Below are 16,439 nucleotides of genomic sequence, written 5' to 3'. Positions count from 1 at the left end.
GACACGAGTGTATGTTGGTCTTTACTGCCACTTCAATCAACATTTGAGATCAGCAGGTTGAAAAGATGAGGCTTTCTGGAGGAAACTTTGAGAAACACAATTTCTTTCCTGTACCAGCACCAATGAGGAGGGTTTTGAACCTATTGTTCAAGAAAAAAATTGCAGCAAGTCCAAACTGCCTACAAGCACCAGCATCAGTGGTAATGGGGCTGTTGCTACATCGCAGGAGGTGCGCAACATGACCGACGTTATAACCATAAACCAGAGCGAGAACCTCAGACATGATGTCACGGAGTCTGAGCACTGATGTCTCAGCTCAACTGAGATGATGTTGCTTTGATGTCATGGTGATATTTTTGTTCTCTTGTTTCCAGGGTGACCTAACAGAGCCATGTGGTGGGCGGGACTGCTCCACCTGTCAGTGTTTCCCAGCCAAAGGAGCAAGGGTGAGACTCCGCCCACCAACACATAATCACAGCTGCCAACTCTTTTCACTGTTAACAGACCTCAGCCTTCAGGGGCAGTTCAGGAAACACGCACACACAAATGCACACACACAGTGGAAGGAGTAGCTGGTTGGAGGAGTGTTGGTGTTAAATTATCAGCTGTTTACCTTACTGACTCAGCAGATTACACACACACACACACGCGCACGTGCTTTCATCACTTTAGAGGACTTACATTAATTCTTTGACACTTAACTGGACCTTTAACCTGAATTTTCCCCCTAAAATTTAATTATTGAAATTATAGGGACATTTTATCCCATTTTATTGTTAACTGGAATGCACAAATGACAAAATAATGTTTTTTCTGCAGTGGTGTGGTCCAGTTGTTTCTGTGGACACGGGCTGTGGTCCAGATGTTAGAGCTCCTGTTTCAGGACTGAAACTCATTTTTACATTATAATAAACTGATTCAGGAGGCAGTCAAATTGCTGATGCATCATCACATGACAATCAGCTGATTGAGTAAACAAAAGCAACAAGAACAACATGTATCCATCAGACTGTCGTCCAGCTTCAAACTGACCTCCCGTGTGGGTGTGTGTAGGTGTGTGTAGGTGTGTGTTTGTACAGCTGGGGACAGTAGACAGGCAGAGAGGATTGTGGGAAGGCGTCTGTCTCAGTGATTTCACGCTGAGCGATTTCAGAGAAAGGAGGATGGAGAGAGGACTAACAGAGATCACAGCTGTCACATCTCATCACACACACTCACAGATACACACTCGCACTGCACATCACAGCTTCACACACACACACACACACACACACACACACACACACACACACACACACACACACACACACAGAATCAGTGGATTCATCTATATTGATCAGTAGTGATTATTAATGCAGATGTATCAATAAGAGTGTATCTGATCAGTGATTAGTGAAAACTCGGTTCATCAGGTTTAAGCTATAAAGCTTAAACCTTTCAGCTGCATCTTAAGGCCTTTATCAGCTGATGACTTCACGTGTTTCCTTAGCGGAGCTCAGGATAACTTCAGTGATCTTAAGCATCTCATCTGTTGGATCTTAGTGGAAAGTTCATCCTGAGTCCTTCACATAGGAATCAGTCCACAGGCTGTTGGAGATCACCAGAGAGTCGGACAAGGTCTAATTTTAAAAATTTGTTACAATTTGTTTGGACACTTCAAATAAAAAGGTTACACTGATTGCATTTAAAAAAATTTCATTTAATACTTTAATGATCAGAAATAAAGTATATCTCTTAATATTTAAGTTAAAACTTTGCCACGCCTGTATCAGAATTTAGTCAATACACAAAACTTTATTTGTATGCCTTTTAAGACACAGGTCCTGTGCTGTATGCTTAAAAAAAAAGAATAAACATGCTATATAATCTATGCAGATGTTTACGACCACGTTATTCAGTATAAACCTTTCATTACATGATTCTATATTGATAAAGAATTATTGAAAAACACGAGCGCAGCAGTTCCTGTTTTACATACTCTGGATTGGATTGCTATACTATTGCAATAGAAGCTGTCCAAACACCTGATCCAGCTGCTGTAAAGAGTTGCAGGTACATTACTCAACGAATGATTGCAGTCCGATCAGATCATAAATGCGCTGACCTGCTTCTTCCTCACTTGTCCAGGTGACTCTGTCTGTACACGCTCACCGTGTCTCTCTCATGGCTTTTATGCTTGTTTTGCTCTCGTAAGGCCTCATTACCTTACAGATATTCATGCTTCCTCAGCCAGAGAGCAGAAACTGCACACCTCTGAAATAATGACCCAGTTTCAGAAAAACATTTTGATTTGATTGAGCTCCCGTGTTAATTATGTGACCCAAGCAGCAGGAAGTGAACCTGTTATGCTTTTCCTTATTTCCTGTCTTATATCTCCTGTTCCAGTAGTGGATGCTCTTATTAAACATGGCTACAGTTTCTAATGAAGATCTCAGTGTATGTACAGTAATCTCAGGTTTGTGAGTGTGAAAGGTTGTCCGTCTCTCTGGTTTAGCCCTGTGACAGACTGTTGACCTGTCCAGGGTGTACCCCGCCTCTCACCCAGTGGCAGCTGAGATAGGCCTGAGTGGAAGACAGTGGATGGAATAATAGTTGTGATTTTACTAAAATGTTTTAGTCACACTGGTTTCCAGGATAAAAATAAAGATTTGAATCAGTTTGATCAGATTTGAAAGCTGAGGAGCTCCATAAAGCATCAGCTTGGCCCTGATTTATAATTTTCTCGATCAGTCTTACTTCCTGTCCATGGATATCTGCACTACGTGTAAAATGTGTGTCAAGTCTGAAACTGTCTGCCTGTTTAAAGGCCCACATCCAGCCATCTGAGCTGCGGTTCACACACCTCCTCGCAGTGTGCAGGGGTGTCATTGTTCTTGTGTCACACTGCCTTCCTGTGGTCAGATAGCAGCATTACACATCTGACTCTCTATTCCACCAACATCTGTATTTAACATGGATACGCCCTGATTGCTGCAAAGTCCATTACAGTGAACAGCATCCTGGTGTTACCTGGTGCAGCTGAGTAAGGTTCCATATTAGAGCCGCCTGTTCTACCCAAGGTGAAACTACAAACGATACGTGCACTGGTTTGCAATTTTCGAAGGTCCAGATTTGAGCAGACTGTTAAATTCTCTTAGTTTCTGTCCCAGTCTATAAGAAGTTCTAACAAGACTTTAAATGTTGTATGTGGTACTAGATTCTGCTTTTTTGTTAGGTTATTCAGTTACATTTTATTCATATAGTACAAATTCACAACATTCCTCTGAAGGTGCTTTATGTTGCAAGGTAATGACTGTACAATATTAGAAAGAAATACCCAACACTTGGGTGCTTAACATGAGACCTGACCCAGGATCAGGGAGGGGCAGCCATATGCCAGGACCAGTTGGAGAGAAGAGAGCAGAGAGTGACAAGGACAAAACACAAACTATGGGAGAGGGGAGACAAAATGTAATCACATGCAGTAGTGGTGTTTAAATAGTGGACGTGTAAAGATGGGAGTAGAGAAGACGTGCTGAAGGCTCTGCCTCCCATTCTACTCTTAAGTATCCTAGGAACCACAAGTAAGCCAGCAGTCTGAGAGCAAAGTGCTCTGATGGGGTGATATGGTACTATGAGGTCTTTGAGATAAGATGATGACCATTCTATTCTGGATTTAACAGGGAGCCAATGAAGAGAAGCCAATATGGGAGAAATTTGCTCTCTCTTTCTAGTCCCTGTCAGTACTCTAGCTGCAGCGTTTTGGATCAGCTGAAGGCTTTTCAGGAAGCTTTTAGTACAGCCTGATAATAATGAATTACAATAGTCCAGCCTTTCAGCATCACTCTGAGACAGGATGTTTCTAATTTTAGAAATATTGCACAAATGTAAAAAGCGGTCCTACATATTTGTTTAATATGTGCATTGAAGGACATATCCTGCTCAAAAATGACTCCAAGATTTCTCACAGAGTTACTGGAGGCCAAAGTAATGCCATCCAGAGTAAGTATCTGGTTAGCCACTGTGTTTCTGGTACTTTTAAGGACAAATACAATAAACTCGGTATTGTCTCAGTTTAGAAGTCAAAATCCAAACCAACACAGCCGTTTCGCTTTCCTATCAGTCGTGTGTTCTGGTCTTTGAGAGCTGAAGGAATACAAGGCTCAGCAGAGCTCTCTTTGTCAGCCTGGCTGCAGTGCTGAATACAAACCTGTGGTTGTTCCTGTTTTCTATTAATCTCTATTCATATTTATAATTTTTTTTAAAGGTGTTCAGGTTCTAATAGTTTTATTTGTGTTCTGCAGGGTGCTCCAGGACCTCTGGGTCAGCCAGGCTCTCAGGGACCCCTGGGCTTCCCGGGCCCTCAGGGGCCTCCAGGAGAGAAGGGCCAGAGAGGAGATGAAGGGCCGACGGGAGCTGCGGGCCTGAAAGGACAATTGGTGAATGGTTCTGTTGTTTTTCTGACCTGAGGGGTGTACTACAAAGCAAGTTCAACATAGCCAGGCTTTCTCTGTGTGAGCTGGCTTGGCAAAACCTAAAACCACAGTCAGAGATAACAGAGATGTCACAAAAGTGGATTGTCTGCTGATGTGGGGTCAGTTACAAATGTGTATACATTTAAAAACAGGCTAAAAACCTTTTTATTTTCACAGGCTTACATTTAATTACTTGCCTTTAAGCAATAGACCCATATATTTTTTTTATGTTTCTGTCTTTCTTCTTAAGCACATTGAGTTTACGTGTAATAAAATTGCCACTGCCAAAAATAGCCTGCAGATATAACTGATCGGTTTTCTAATCTGTGCTCTCTTAGCGTTCACTCCAGCAGCGTAAAACAGAATTAGCAGCATAAGGATCAAACATAAAAACATTTGTAGGTTTTCTGAATGACCAGATGAATTCATGCAGCCTGCAGTGACTACGCTGTGAGTTTACAGCAGGACTTCACTCAGTCTTGTTAGTGAGACACAGCTCAACAGGTTTGCATATATGAAACAGCAGAGAATCTGTATCACGCTTAAAGTATACAGTAAATAACAGAATCAGTCAAAACGCGGTGCTTCCAGTCAGTTTTAAATTGAGAGCCTGAACGTAACCTGCTTCATACCAGGCTCTGTGTTCAGCATAAGTCGTCATGGTGATCTAGCCAGATAATTGAAAAAGAAACGACCTACGTGACACTGAAAACAACTCGTTAACCCATCAGGCTGGTTTGTAGTACACTCCCTGAAGACGAGATGGCCAACACTGTTTTTGCTGTTGTTGTGTTTGACCAATCAGAGCTCTCTCAGGCCTCACATGCTATCTAACCTCTAATATTTGTAAGGGGCTGTATGGTAAAACAGTTTACCTGTCTGCTTCTTGTTTGTGGTTTCAGGGAATTCTTGGCGTCCCTGGTTTTCCTGGTTTAGATGGACTCCCGGTAAGAAGCCTGCACCTATCAGCCTCTTAGCTCCTCCAGCTGTGACCTAGTGATGTCACACTGTCAACATCTGTTTGTTTTGTGTCCAGGGTCACACAGGACCTGGTGGAGGTCCTGGACGTCCGGGTCTGGATGGATGTAATGGAACCAAAGGAGACCCAGGGAGGACTGGACATCTGGGAGAACAAGGACGTAATGGACAACTGGTCAGAAACTCAGTAATAGATACTGCTAATGTTAATGTTCCGCTGTGCTGATCAAGAATAAACCCAGTAAAAATCATCAGAGGTGGAGAAACGTTCATGTTTCCAGAATACAGAGCTCCACATTTGAGAGCATCAACTCGAACTGTCTGAGGGTGAAAATAGTTCTGGCAGATAAAGGATGAGGTCCTCTAATCTTGCTGCGTACCTGTGTGCAAATACTACATAATGTACTGCAGTTTATGTAGTGCGGTATTATTTGATCATCACTGTGGTGTTTAATTCTTCAGGGTTTTCCAGGACCAAAAGGATTTCCAGGAGATCCAGCAGTGTACTTTATACAGTACCCTGGAGTAATTGTAAGTACACCTGGACTGTAAGTACCCTTGTACTGCAGCAGGTTAGGATCAAGATTTGGGTAACTAATCATAGTGTTTGTGTCTGACAGGGAGACGCTGGGCCCACTGGACTTCCTGGTCTGCGGGTTGGTAAACAGAATATCATGTGACAACACAGGGAGGAAAGCTTTTCTTTTTTGTGGTTCTCCTTCAGTTTTCTGTCTGTCTGACTGCAGGGAGAAGATGGCCTCCCAGGACCGATGGGAGCTGTGGGTCCTTCAGGGCTGAACGGCACCAACGTGGGTCACCAGTAGTACTATTATTATTAAACACCAAAAACCAAACTTTGTTCTTTACAGAACAAAAATTTTATAACCTAGTTTCTAGACTCTGCCTTTCCATGTTGGAGTTTTGGAGCCAGAAACAGACAAGAATACTAGCTAGCTTGGTTATCAAGCTGGATCCATAGACTGTATGGGTGCATCACGTAGGTACAAATATCTGCTAATTTCTGACATTCAAACCAAATTCTCCAATTTCACTCCCCAAAACTGGAGCTCAGCCTTCTTGGACGGTCTGTTAGCACCATAAGGTGCACAGCAGCCATATTATTGGTCAGATAATTGCATTAAAAATGCTCCAAAAGGCTCCAACAGCACAAACACGGTCCAGAGGTCCAGTTCAGGGACTCCAGTTAGCTGAGGGGAAGCCTAGCAGACAACTAGCAGCTACAGCCGCCTGTGTCACCATGTATAATTTCATCATGGGAGTCTATGGGGATTGATTCACTTTAGGAGCCTCAAGTGGACATTAGAGGAACTGCAGATTCTGGCATTTCAGCAGTGGCTTACATTTTTTCTTTTCATTCTGCCTTGTATCAGTAGTTCAGGCTGCTGGTGGGGTGATGGTGTGGGGTCAAAATTAAATGCCACAGCCAACTTGAGTATTGTTACTGACCATGTTCATCCCTGACCACAGTGTACCTACTGTATCTGCTACCAGCAATATAATGCAGCATGTCACACCTGGTTTCACCAGATCTCAATCCAGAGCACTTTTAGGATGCAGTGAAAGGGGAGTTTCACATTATGGATGTGCAGCTGACTAATCTGCAGCAACTGTGTGAACATGGACCAAAATTTCTGAGGAACGTTTCCAGTACCTTGTTGAATCTGTGCCAGGAATAATTAAAGCCGCTCTGGAAGAAAAGCAGGTCCAACCCACAAGGTGTACCTAATAAACTGACGATCGAGTGTATGATGCTTTATAAAGAGAAGCTGCTGATAGATAGTTGGTCTTCTTTATTTCTAAATGAAAAAACATGTAACTGAGTACTGCTTCCTGTGTCTTTGATGTCAGACTGATAATAACAATGACATAATACAATACAATACAATAATTGTAATAATGAAATCTGTCTGGTCAGGGTTTCCCTGGTAGGCCGGGCTCTCGGGGTCAACCGGTAAGTAATATGTACATTGCAAAGTATAGTATTATGAGTAGAGTTAGAGTACTTTAAAGACTTTGTGTTTTCTAACCTTTTATTTGAGATTTTGCATTTTCTGATTTAGCACATAGCATGACAGAAATCGTTAAAAGACCATTGCTTCTGCAGAACCATCTGAGTGACTGACTGACTGGTTGAATGATCACAGTGGTGAAAAATCTTCCAACTTTTCATGTTTGTGCATTTCAGGGGGAAAGAGGTCGATCTCTGCCTGGACAGAAAGGAGATGAGGTACAGATACCCCTCACTCGACACTCGACCCTCCTGAGCATTGTTCAAAAATGTTTCTTTAGATTGAAATTTTGGCACATTGAACACAATGTTGTGTGAGGCAATAGTGCTGTCAAAACTGTCCAAAAGTCACATTAGATTGTTCAGAAACCATTTAAATTAATACAGCTCAAAAAAATAAAGGGAACACTCAAATAACACATCCTAGATCTGAATGAATAAAATATTCTCATTGAATACTTTGTTCTGTACAAAATTGAATGTGCTGACAACAAAATCACACAAAAATCATCAATGGAAATCAACTTTATTAACCAATGGAGGCCTAGATTTAGAGTCACATACAAAATTGAAGTGGAAAAACACACGACAGGCTGATCCAACTTTGATGTAATGTCCTTAAAACAAGTCAAAATGAGGCTCAGTATTGTGTGTGGCCTCCACGTACCTGTATGACCTCCCTACAACGCCTGGGCATGCTCCTGATGAGGTGGCGGATGGTCTCCTGAGGGATCTCCTCCCAGACCTGGACTAAAGCATCCGCCAACTCCTGGACAGTCTGTGGTGCAACGTGACGTTGGTGGATGGAGGGAGACATGATGTCCCAGATGTGCCCAATCGGATTCAGGTCTGGGGAACAGGCGGGTCAGTCCATAGCTTGGACTACGGACTGGCCCGGAGTGCTGACTATGGAGTGCTGACACACTCCAGCCACATGAGGTCTAGCATTGTCCTGCATTAGGAGGAACCCAGGGCCAACCGCACCAGCATATGGTCTCACAAGGGGTCTGAGGATCTCATCTCGGTACCTAATGGCAGTCATGCTACCTCTGGCGAGCGCACAGAGCGCTGTGTGGCCCTCCAAAGAAATGCCACCCCACACCATTACTGACCCACTGCCAAACCGGTCATGCTGAAGGATGTTGCAGGCAGCAGATCGCTCTCCACGGGGTCTCCAGACTGTCACATCTGTCACATGTGCTCAGTGTGAACCTGCTTTCATCTGTGAAGAGCACAGGGTGCCAGTGGCGAATTTGCCAATCCTGGTGTTCTCTGGCAAATGCCAAGCGTCCTGCACGGTGTTGGGCTGTGAGCACAACCCCCATCTGTGGATGTCGGACCCTCATACCATCCTCATGGAGTCGGTTTCTAACCGTTTGTGCAGACACATGCACATTTGTGGCCTGCTGGAGGTCATTTTGCACGGCTCTGGCAGTGCTCCTCCTGTTCCTCCTTGCACAAAGGCGGCGGTAGCGGTCCAGCTGCTGAGGTTGTTGCCCTCCTATGGGCTCCTCCACGTCTCCTGGTGTACTGGCCTGTCTCCTGGTAGCACCTCCAGCCTCTGGACACTACGCTGACAGACACAGCAAACCTTCTTGCCACAGCTCGCATTGATGTGCCATCCTGGATGAGCTGCACTACCTGAGCCACTTGTGTGGGTTGTAGAGTCCGTCTCATGCTACCACGAGTGTGAAAGCACCACCAGCATTCAAAAGTGACCAAAACATCAGCCAGAAAGCATAGGTACTGAGAAGTGGTCTGTGGTCCCCACCTGCAGAACCACTCCTTTATTGAGTGTGTCTTGCTAATTGCCAATAATTTCCACCTGTTGTCTATTCCATTTGCACAACAGCATGTGAAATTGATTGTCAATCAGTGTTGCTTCCTAAGTGGACAGTTTGATTTCACAGAAGTTTGATTTACTTGGAGTTATATTGTGTTGTTTAAGTGTTCTCTTTATTTTTTGAGCAGTGTACATCTACAAGAGGATGACCCTTTACAAAAAGAGATATTACTTTTTTATGCAAGTACATTTGTTTGTAAAGATGTCCTACAAAAGATCTACATACCTGCACCTACCTACCCGACTGAATGCTAGAATTCTGAATATTGATTGACAGCCCCGTTAGACCACCATTGTGTAGTATGTGTAGTACCACATTTGTAGTACTGTGTGTGGTCCACAGGGGGATCAGGGCCAGCAGGGACCTCCAGGACCATTTGAGTATGTCGATCCTCCAGAAGACCTCTACATCAAAGGAGAAAAGGTAGGTGGGCCCTCAGTCTGTTACGGCTTATCAGATGACCCATTTAGGGGCACTTCCTGCTTTCTGTAAATCTTTAGCCAGTTAGCCAACCTGATAAACACCAATGTCCATAGTCCCAAATTTCTAATAAGCTCAGAATATACTCTGGCAAACCTGAGAACTGGGCAGCGTGTTGGGGTGGTGGTTAGCACTGTTGCCTCATAGCAGGAAGATCCTGGGTTTGAATCCACAATGTGGCCAGCGCCCTTCTGTGTGGAGTTTGCATGTCTGTGTGGGTTCTCTCCATTCTTTCTAATGATGGGTATTAATGTTGAGTTCAAATATTGGTTCTCCTCTTGAATTCTAATGTCGGGTTCTACTGATGGGTACCAATAAAAGATTCTGCTGAGAGAGTTTACTGTTGAGTTTCTAATGTGAGGTTCTATTTAGGGGTTCTAACATTGTGTTCTGCTTGGGTTTTCCAGGGCTCCCGGGGCATTAAAGGAGTTTGTGGATTTGATGGACTGCCGGTAAGTTAAATATCTTATTTAGGGCCTTAAAGTTCTCCTAATTGTCAGAGTTTTCTTGGACACCAGGCTCTCGTGAATATCAGGACTCACCTGATTTACAGAGTTCTGGGCACCAGATCCCATCCTGAACATTGTGTATTTTATTTGCTTTTGCCTGAGAATAAACTCGTGTTTAAAGAATACTCAACTGCTGCAATAGAACCCATTTGGTTCTTAATTGTTGCCGTAATCTCTGTGGTTTAGTTGTCTGTTATCACATAATATGTTACCAATCATATACTGCATTTATTGTGTTTGTGTTCTCAGGGTCTGGACGGGCCACCCGGGATGGAAGGAGAGAAGGGGATTTTGGGGCCTCCTGGACCAAGGGTGAGTTGTCATCCAACTTCACATTATTGATCATTATTAAGCATTATCTTGGTGAGATGTAGACTTGATTTAAACTTGTGATATTTTTGACGTTTGACGTATTGATGCTGTGCAAGTTTTGTATTAGTGCAGCTGCTGTTTGCGTTTCAGGGGCTTTCTGGAAAACCTGGACTGCCTGGAAAAAAAGGAGTTAAGGTTAGTCAAAGCACAAACTTCCTTTTTGACAATACAGATCTGTTCTGTTGTTCCTTGGACATTCAGGTCTGGCTTTTCTTTGGCTTTCAGGGAATCCAAGGAAGCTCAGGTCTCCCAGGTCTGATTGGACAAGAGGGTCCTAAGGTCAGTCTGTTTCTTCTACATATTTTAAGTCACTTTGGATAAAATCAAAGTTAGCATCCATCCATCCATCCATCCATCCATCCATCCATCCATCCATCCATCCATCCATCCATCTGCCGGTATTTAAAAGCCAGTTGAGAGACACGATCTCTCCAGCATGTCTTGGGTCTGCCTTTGTGAAGGCATCCAGGATGCATGCTAGTCAGATCCCTGAACCACCTTGAACAGCTGTCTTAGATGAACACCAGTGGCTCTACTCTTAGCCCCTTCCAAATGACTAGTGTCTTCCTGATCTATACAGGAAGACACTTGCAACAATCACAGATGGTGTGGTGACTGGAGGTTTATAGCAATGGTAGGTCAAGTAAGTATGAGTTACACAAAGTGGGCAGGTTAAGTTTTTCTCAACTTTGAGGTCAGTGATGGAAGGAACTACCAATGTGAGCAAAGGATACCGTTGATTGTCAAATGATGAAGTGGAGTGGGAAATCTATCAAAGAGTTAGCAAATCCATATTTGGACAGGACACTGGGCTGAACCCAAACATACTTTGGGCAAAGATAATTTTTGCCCATGTGTCCACTATCTTATTGTTTCAGTCACTACCCACAGCTGGTGGCTATAGATGAAGGCAGGAATGCAGATTGACATCCTTGACCACAGCATGTCAGTCCATTGTCACTATCAGTGCAATCCATCCATCAATCTCCCGCTGCCCTCTTCCCCCACTCATAAAAGACTCTGAGAGACTTGAACTCCAACACTTTGTGCAGTTTACCCTTTTCTGTCTATAACCTCGAACTTTGACATGATAATTCTGAGCTCTACCACTCTGCACTCAGCTGCAACCCTCCCCAGTGTAAGTTGATGATCATCACCCGGCCGACAGAGCCACATCATCAGTAAAAAAGCAGAGATGCAATTCTGAGGCCTCTGAACCACAAACCTTTGGCCCCCTAAACTATGCATAGATGTTTTGTCCATAAAAGTTTTGAACCTGATTATCTGGTTAGTATCATGTGAACAAAAAAGAAAGAATGTGTTTGTCACTGACCAATGCAACCGAATCATCTTAAAGTAAATAAACCCAAAGATCTTGTGTCCTGTATTTTTCCCAGGGCGTAAGAGGAGACCGTGGTCCTAAAGGCCCCCCCCAGCAGGCAGACATCACATACACTGGTACTGATCAATACACCAATCAATCAGCTCTTTCATGATTCTTTCAGTGTGATGTCCACTAAGTGCTTCCTGTCTTCTAGGTCAAGTTGGGGAACCTGGGTCACCCGGCCTGAGGGGCCCACAAGGAAACATGGGGCAGATGGGAATAACTGGCCCCCGAGGAGCCCCTGGTAGATCAATACCTGGTGAGTACCTGCAGCCCATGAGCAAGGCAACCTTATATTCGAATGTTTCTGGAGCCATATCAGCTGGCAAACCCCTTCCCCTGCTGGACAGATTTGTTTAGTACAGCGAGATGGCAAAAATCTTGATATGATGGAAAAATAATTATCATTGATTATCAGAGATTTTTCAGGAGGAGACACAAATCCCTTGGAGGTTGCATCAAGAAGGGCATCCGGCATAAAAATCTGCCAAATCAAAGTATACCGAGAAACCTGCTGTTGTGACCCCTTATGAATAAGTCAGCAACCGAAAGTAGCTCCTTTTATATAGGAGATCTTTCTGAAAAATTAATTATTACTAATGAGTCTAAGAAACTTTTAGTCAGATTTACAATGTTGTTTTGATTTAATGAAGGCCCAGTTGGACTTTTGTCATTCTTTTTCTCCCTATTTATTGTCTGCCCTTCTTTTTTGTGCATCTTTGCTGATTTGATGAAGGCCCAGCTGGGATATCCCAACAACATTGTCATCCCTTATGTGGCAGTACACTGAAGTACACTGTAATGTCATCCAAGGATGACTTACAGTGTACTTCAGACCCTGCCGTACTCTGAGGCAAAAACTGGTTCATCCTAAGGACAAAACACCCAAACACAAGCTAGGACCTCTACACTGGAGAAACCAGACACTCCATAAATGCATGTCACAACACAGAAGACAAGGAAGAAAAAAAGGTCCACACACCAGCAAGGCTCCTGGATGATAAATATGAATTTAACACAAAAAGCTTTAAAGAGAGTAACGCTACAGCTGAAATTCAGTACAGGTAACATGTTATTTATACACGCCCACATCTAAACAGGGTCATGTGACTGTAGGTGCCTCTTAACCAAATAAGGAAGAAAAGAAGCAGCAACATAACAAAAATGTGTACATAATCAGCAATCAAAATGAAGAATATGAGCAGTGGTATTATAAAAATATTCATATACAAATGCAAGTATATTATGTGCCAATAAACAATCAGAGAATATAATCAATAAAGAATAAAGCACGTGTATAATCCTCAAAAAGTGTGACAGTAAGAAAAATAAGAAAAAATGTTTATTGCTTTGAAAATGATGAACAATATTAGGCCTAATAAAAATATCAGGCCAAGATTAAGAGTTATGGCATTTTTCTATAACAGTGTCAGGGCTGCAGCTGTATCTGGAGGCTGCATAACATTTAGGAGAATCATTTACAGGACCAGGCATCAATTAAAATCTTAACAATTAGGCTAACTGACTAGTACTTCTAATACAGACAAGTGAAAATAACAACGATATTATAGTGATTGTTTTTAACCTGCTGTATATCCCAGGGGAGCTTTTTTGTTCTGTTGAACCTATATTTTTAATAAACAGCCTGCCTCAGGCCTGAATCCACACCATTTCAGCCAGGGGCCTGATATGAGGCAGTATGAGGTTGCTATGGTCAGATTTTATGGTGGAATCATGATAAGGTGAGATTTAAGGTGGTATGAGGATTCTGAAATCTATGTTAATTGAAGGCAATATGAGGATGCTGTGTTTAGAGTTAAGGTGGTATGAAAGTGCCACGGTTAAATTTGAGAAGGCAGGAGGGACAGTGTTCACATGTAAGGTGCTGTGAGGATATAGGTGAAATTTAAGGCTGTTTGTGGTTGTTGTTTGTTAAGCGCCTTGAGGCGACTATTTGTTGTGATTTGGCACTATATAAATAAAATAAAACTGAATTGAATGTTTCCTACTCAAATCAGTGGTATGACTCTTTGTTCTCTTCAGGACCGGCAGGAGCTGTAGGTCAGAAGGGAGTTTCAGGGTTCAAGGGGAACAGAGGAGACCCAGGTCCAGTATCTGCAAAGGAACCCACACTTGGAGAGCCTGGAAAACCAGGCCACCCTGGACTCAGAGGGCCTAAAGGAGAGCCAGGCACTCCAGGTACCAAAGAATAGTGTTTGTCTCTTAGTGTTGTACACCTGTGGTCTCAAATCTACAGTATAAGCACGTATAAACATCATCAAACATCAACAGCAGGTATTAAGACACACTCAATGATGTCAATATCCCGAGCGATTTAATTTAATAATTATAATAAACCACCTCCTGTTGTTCTCCCATTGAATCCCTGTTTATCTCTACAGGTAGTTACTGTCTTCCTGGAGTTTCAGGACTGCCTGGTGACCCAGGTGTGCCAGGGCCCTCAGGGTACCAGGGCTTCCGGGGACTTAAAGGTCAGTAGTTGGATATTTTGACTGAAATCATGACTGATTATTAGACTTTTAGACCAATTAAAATTTGAAATGGTGGAAGGCTAACGGGCTGCTTTTGACCTTAATACAAAATGTTTGCACACCATCAACCTTGCAAGCTTTTGAATGCACCCCAGTTCACATTAGCACAGTTTGTTTGCTGAGTAATTCAAAAACATTTTTAAAGGAAAAACAAGATGAAAGATGTGTTTTCCTCTTGTCTAGTGATTAGTCCGTTATCAAATCCCATTACCACCATGCGTCACATCCTGGCTGAAAGCGGAAATGACGAGTGGTGGACGGCTCTGACTGTGAAACCACATGCGGTGGCTTACAAATTTTGATTGACAAGTTATTAGCCAGTGAGCATATCCTGAATAATCCTCCACTCTGACTGTAAGAATTAATATTCTATTCAGTATGACCTGAAAGTTGATGAAGTCTTCGAGAAAATGTTTACTGATGTCACAAAGGGAGGGAGCTGAGAACAATTTCCCCACAGATGCCATTATAACCAGAAGTCTTTATGCAGTGACAGCCCCCCCCCCGCTAGCAATTTGTTTTTTTTAAGAAGTACAGGTTTAAGGCACTTCCACATTGGTTTCTTTTATTCTGTATAGTGTAAACAAATCCTTTTTTTGGCCTTATTTGGCGTTTGTGTGGAGCCTGTGTTGTTCTGAGAGTCGGTCATATTGGCGTTAGTAATAAGTGGGCTCTTTCTGATAACATTTCCTTGATGTGTTCAAGAAGCTGAAGAAAGGATTTAAGATAAGACACTGTAGAGTAAGCATAAGTGGAAAATCTATCCCACATTAATCACATAAATTCGTCCACAGGCTCTTCCAGGCAAGGAAAAGTTGGAGAAAGTCTCATTTTTTTTTCTTTTTTCTTTTAGGTAGTCGTGGCGACTGTTCTTGTGGCCCTCCTCTCGAGCTAAGGGGTCGACCTGGCCTTACAGGTGACTTTGGGTCTCAAGGGGTTCCAGGATTCCCAGGGCTCCCAGGTCCTCAAGGAGAGAGAGGTCTACCTGGAGACACAGGAGAGAGGGGTGAACAGGTAAAGCAACCAAGCAACAAGGTCAGTGGTCATCTCAGCAGCCACCAACAGCAGCTCTGTTTGTTTGACTGATTGCTTTGTTTGCAGGGTTCAGGCGGATTTCCAGGTGTCAAAGGCTTTAAAGGACAGAAAGGAGGTTTCAGAGTGGTGGATACTGGAGGTGAGTCACTATCTATGCACCTGTCTCCCAAGCTTTTTCTTAAAGGTTATGTTTTTTTTAAGATTTTGAGTTTATCTTCCATTCTAATCATACGTTACAATGACAGTTGATGTTTCTCCCAAAATAATTTAGACTTTTGCAAACATACACATTATGAACATTATCAACAGAAACTTCAGCATAACCTGCTATGAATACTGGTCTTTTGTCTCCAGGTGAAAAGGGAAACAAGGGCCAGCAAGGCCCGGTAGGCCCACGAGGATTCCCAGGAAGAAGAGGACAGAATGGGGCACCAGGGATCCCTGGAAATCCCGGTTTTCAGGTCAGTCGGTTTAGAAGACAGGCAGATTGAGAACAGGAATGCGTTCAAGATTGGAAAGAGTGAAATATGAGAATCAATAGTGTAATAGACTTTCTCAGTAAGTAATTCAACACTGTGGGGTGTTGGTGTGGGGAGCTGAAGATAAAGTTCCACAGAGCAATGTTTAATTTTTGGACAATTTTACAACCATGACACAATGAGGTTTGGAGGAAGTAACTATTGAAGTTAACTCAGTAAGATCAGAGAGAAAGAGTCTAAATAAATATCATCAGTACTGAAAGTAGCTGAACATAAATATGTCTGTGAGATGGTTATGAATAATTTTGTCTCTGATAGTTAAA

The 16,439-nt window shown here is 42.9% G+C and overlaps 1 protein-coding gene across 1 annotated transcript in view; it reads left to right on the top strand.

Annotated features, from left to right (window-relative positions):
- The first annotated feature begins 238 nt into the window (after window positions 1–238).
- The window catches only part of col4a4 (collagen, type IV, alpha 4), a 50,400-nt gene continuing 34,199 nt past the window's right edge, over window positions 239–16,439 (top strand). The window contains exons 1-21 of the mRNA XM_030743766.1: window positions 239–286; window positions 375–446; window positions 4,284–4,418; window positions 5,357–5,401; window positions 5,491–5,607; window positions 5,895–5,963; window positions 6,053–6,088; window positions 6,179–6,241; window positions 7,639–7,680; window positions 9,648–9,728; window positions 10,193–10,237; window positions 10,544–10,606; window positions 10,757–10,801; window positions 10,892–10,945; window positions 12,064–12,124; window positions 12,205–12,309; window positions 14,094–14,249; window positions 14,453–14,542; window positions 15,456–15,616; window positions 15,704–15,776; window positions 15,992–16,098. Of these exons, the coding sequence (XP_030599626.1) occupies window positions 239–286; window positions 375–446; window positions 4,284–4,418; window positions 5,357–5,401; window positions 5,491–5,607; window positions 5,895–5,963; window positions 6,053–6,088; window positions 6,179–6,241; window positions 7,639–7,680; window positions 9,648–9,728; window positions 10,193–10,237; window positions 10,544–10,606; window positions 10,757–10,801; window positions 10,892–10,945; window positions 12,064–12,124; window positions 12,205–12,309; window positions 14,094–14,249; window positions 14,453–14,542; window positions 15,456–15,616; window positions 15,704–15,776; window positions 15,992–16,098 (1,668 nt within the window). The remainder of the gene's footprint in view (window positions 287–374; window positions 447–4,283; window positions 4,419–5,356; window positions 5,402–5,490; window positions 5,608–5,894; window positions 5,964–6,052; window positions 6,089–6,178; window positions 6,242–7,638; window positions 7,681–9,647; window positions 9,729–10,192; window positions 10,238–10,543; window positions 10,607–10,756; window positions 10,802–10,891; window positions 10,946–12,063; window positions 12,125–12,204; window positions 12,310–14,093; window positions 14,250–14,452; window positions 14,543–15,455; window positions 15,617–15,703; window positions 15,777–15,991; window positions 16,099–16,439) is intronic.

This window comes from Archocentrus centrarchus, chromosome 13, assembly GCF_007364275.1.
Source record: "Archocentrus centrarchus isolate MPI-CPG fArcCen1 chromosome 13, fArcCen1, whole genome shotgun sequence".
Classification (NCBI taxonomy): Eukaryota; Metazoa; Chordata; class Actinopteri; order Cichliformes; family Cichlidae; genus Archocentrus; species Archocentrus centrarchus.
The sequence above is the reverse complement of the archived record's forward strand: the minus strand, read 5'-3'. Positions and strand labels throughout refer to the sequence as shown.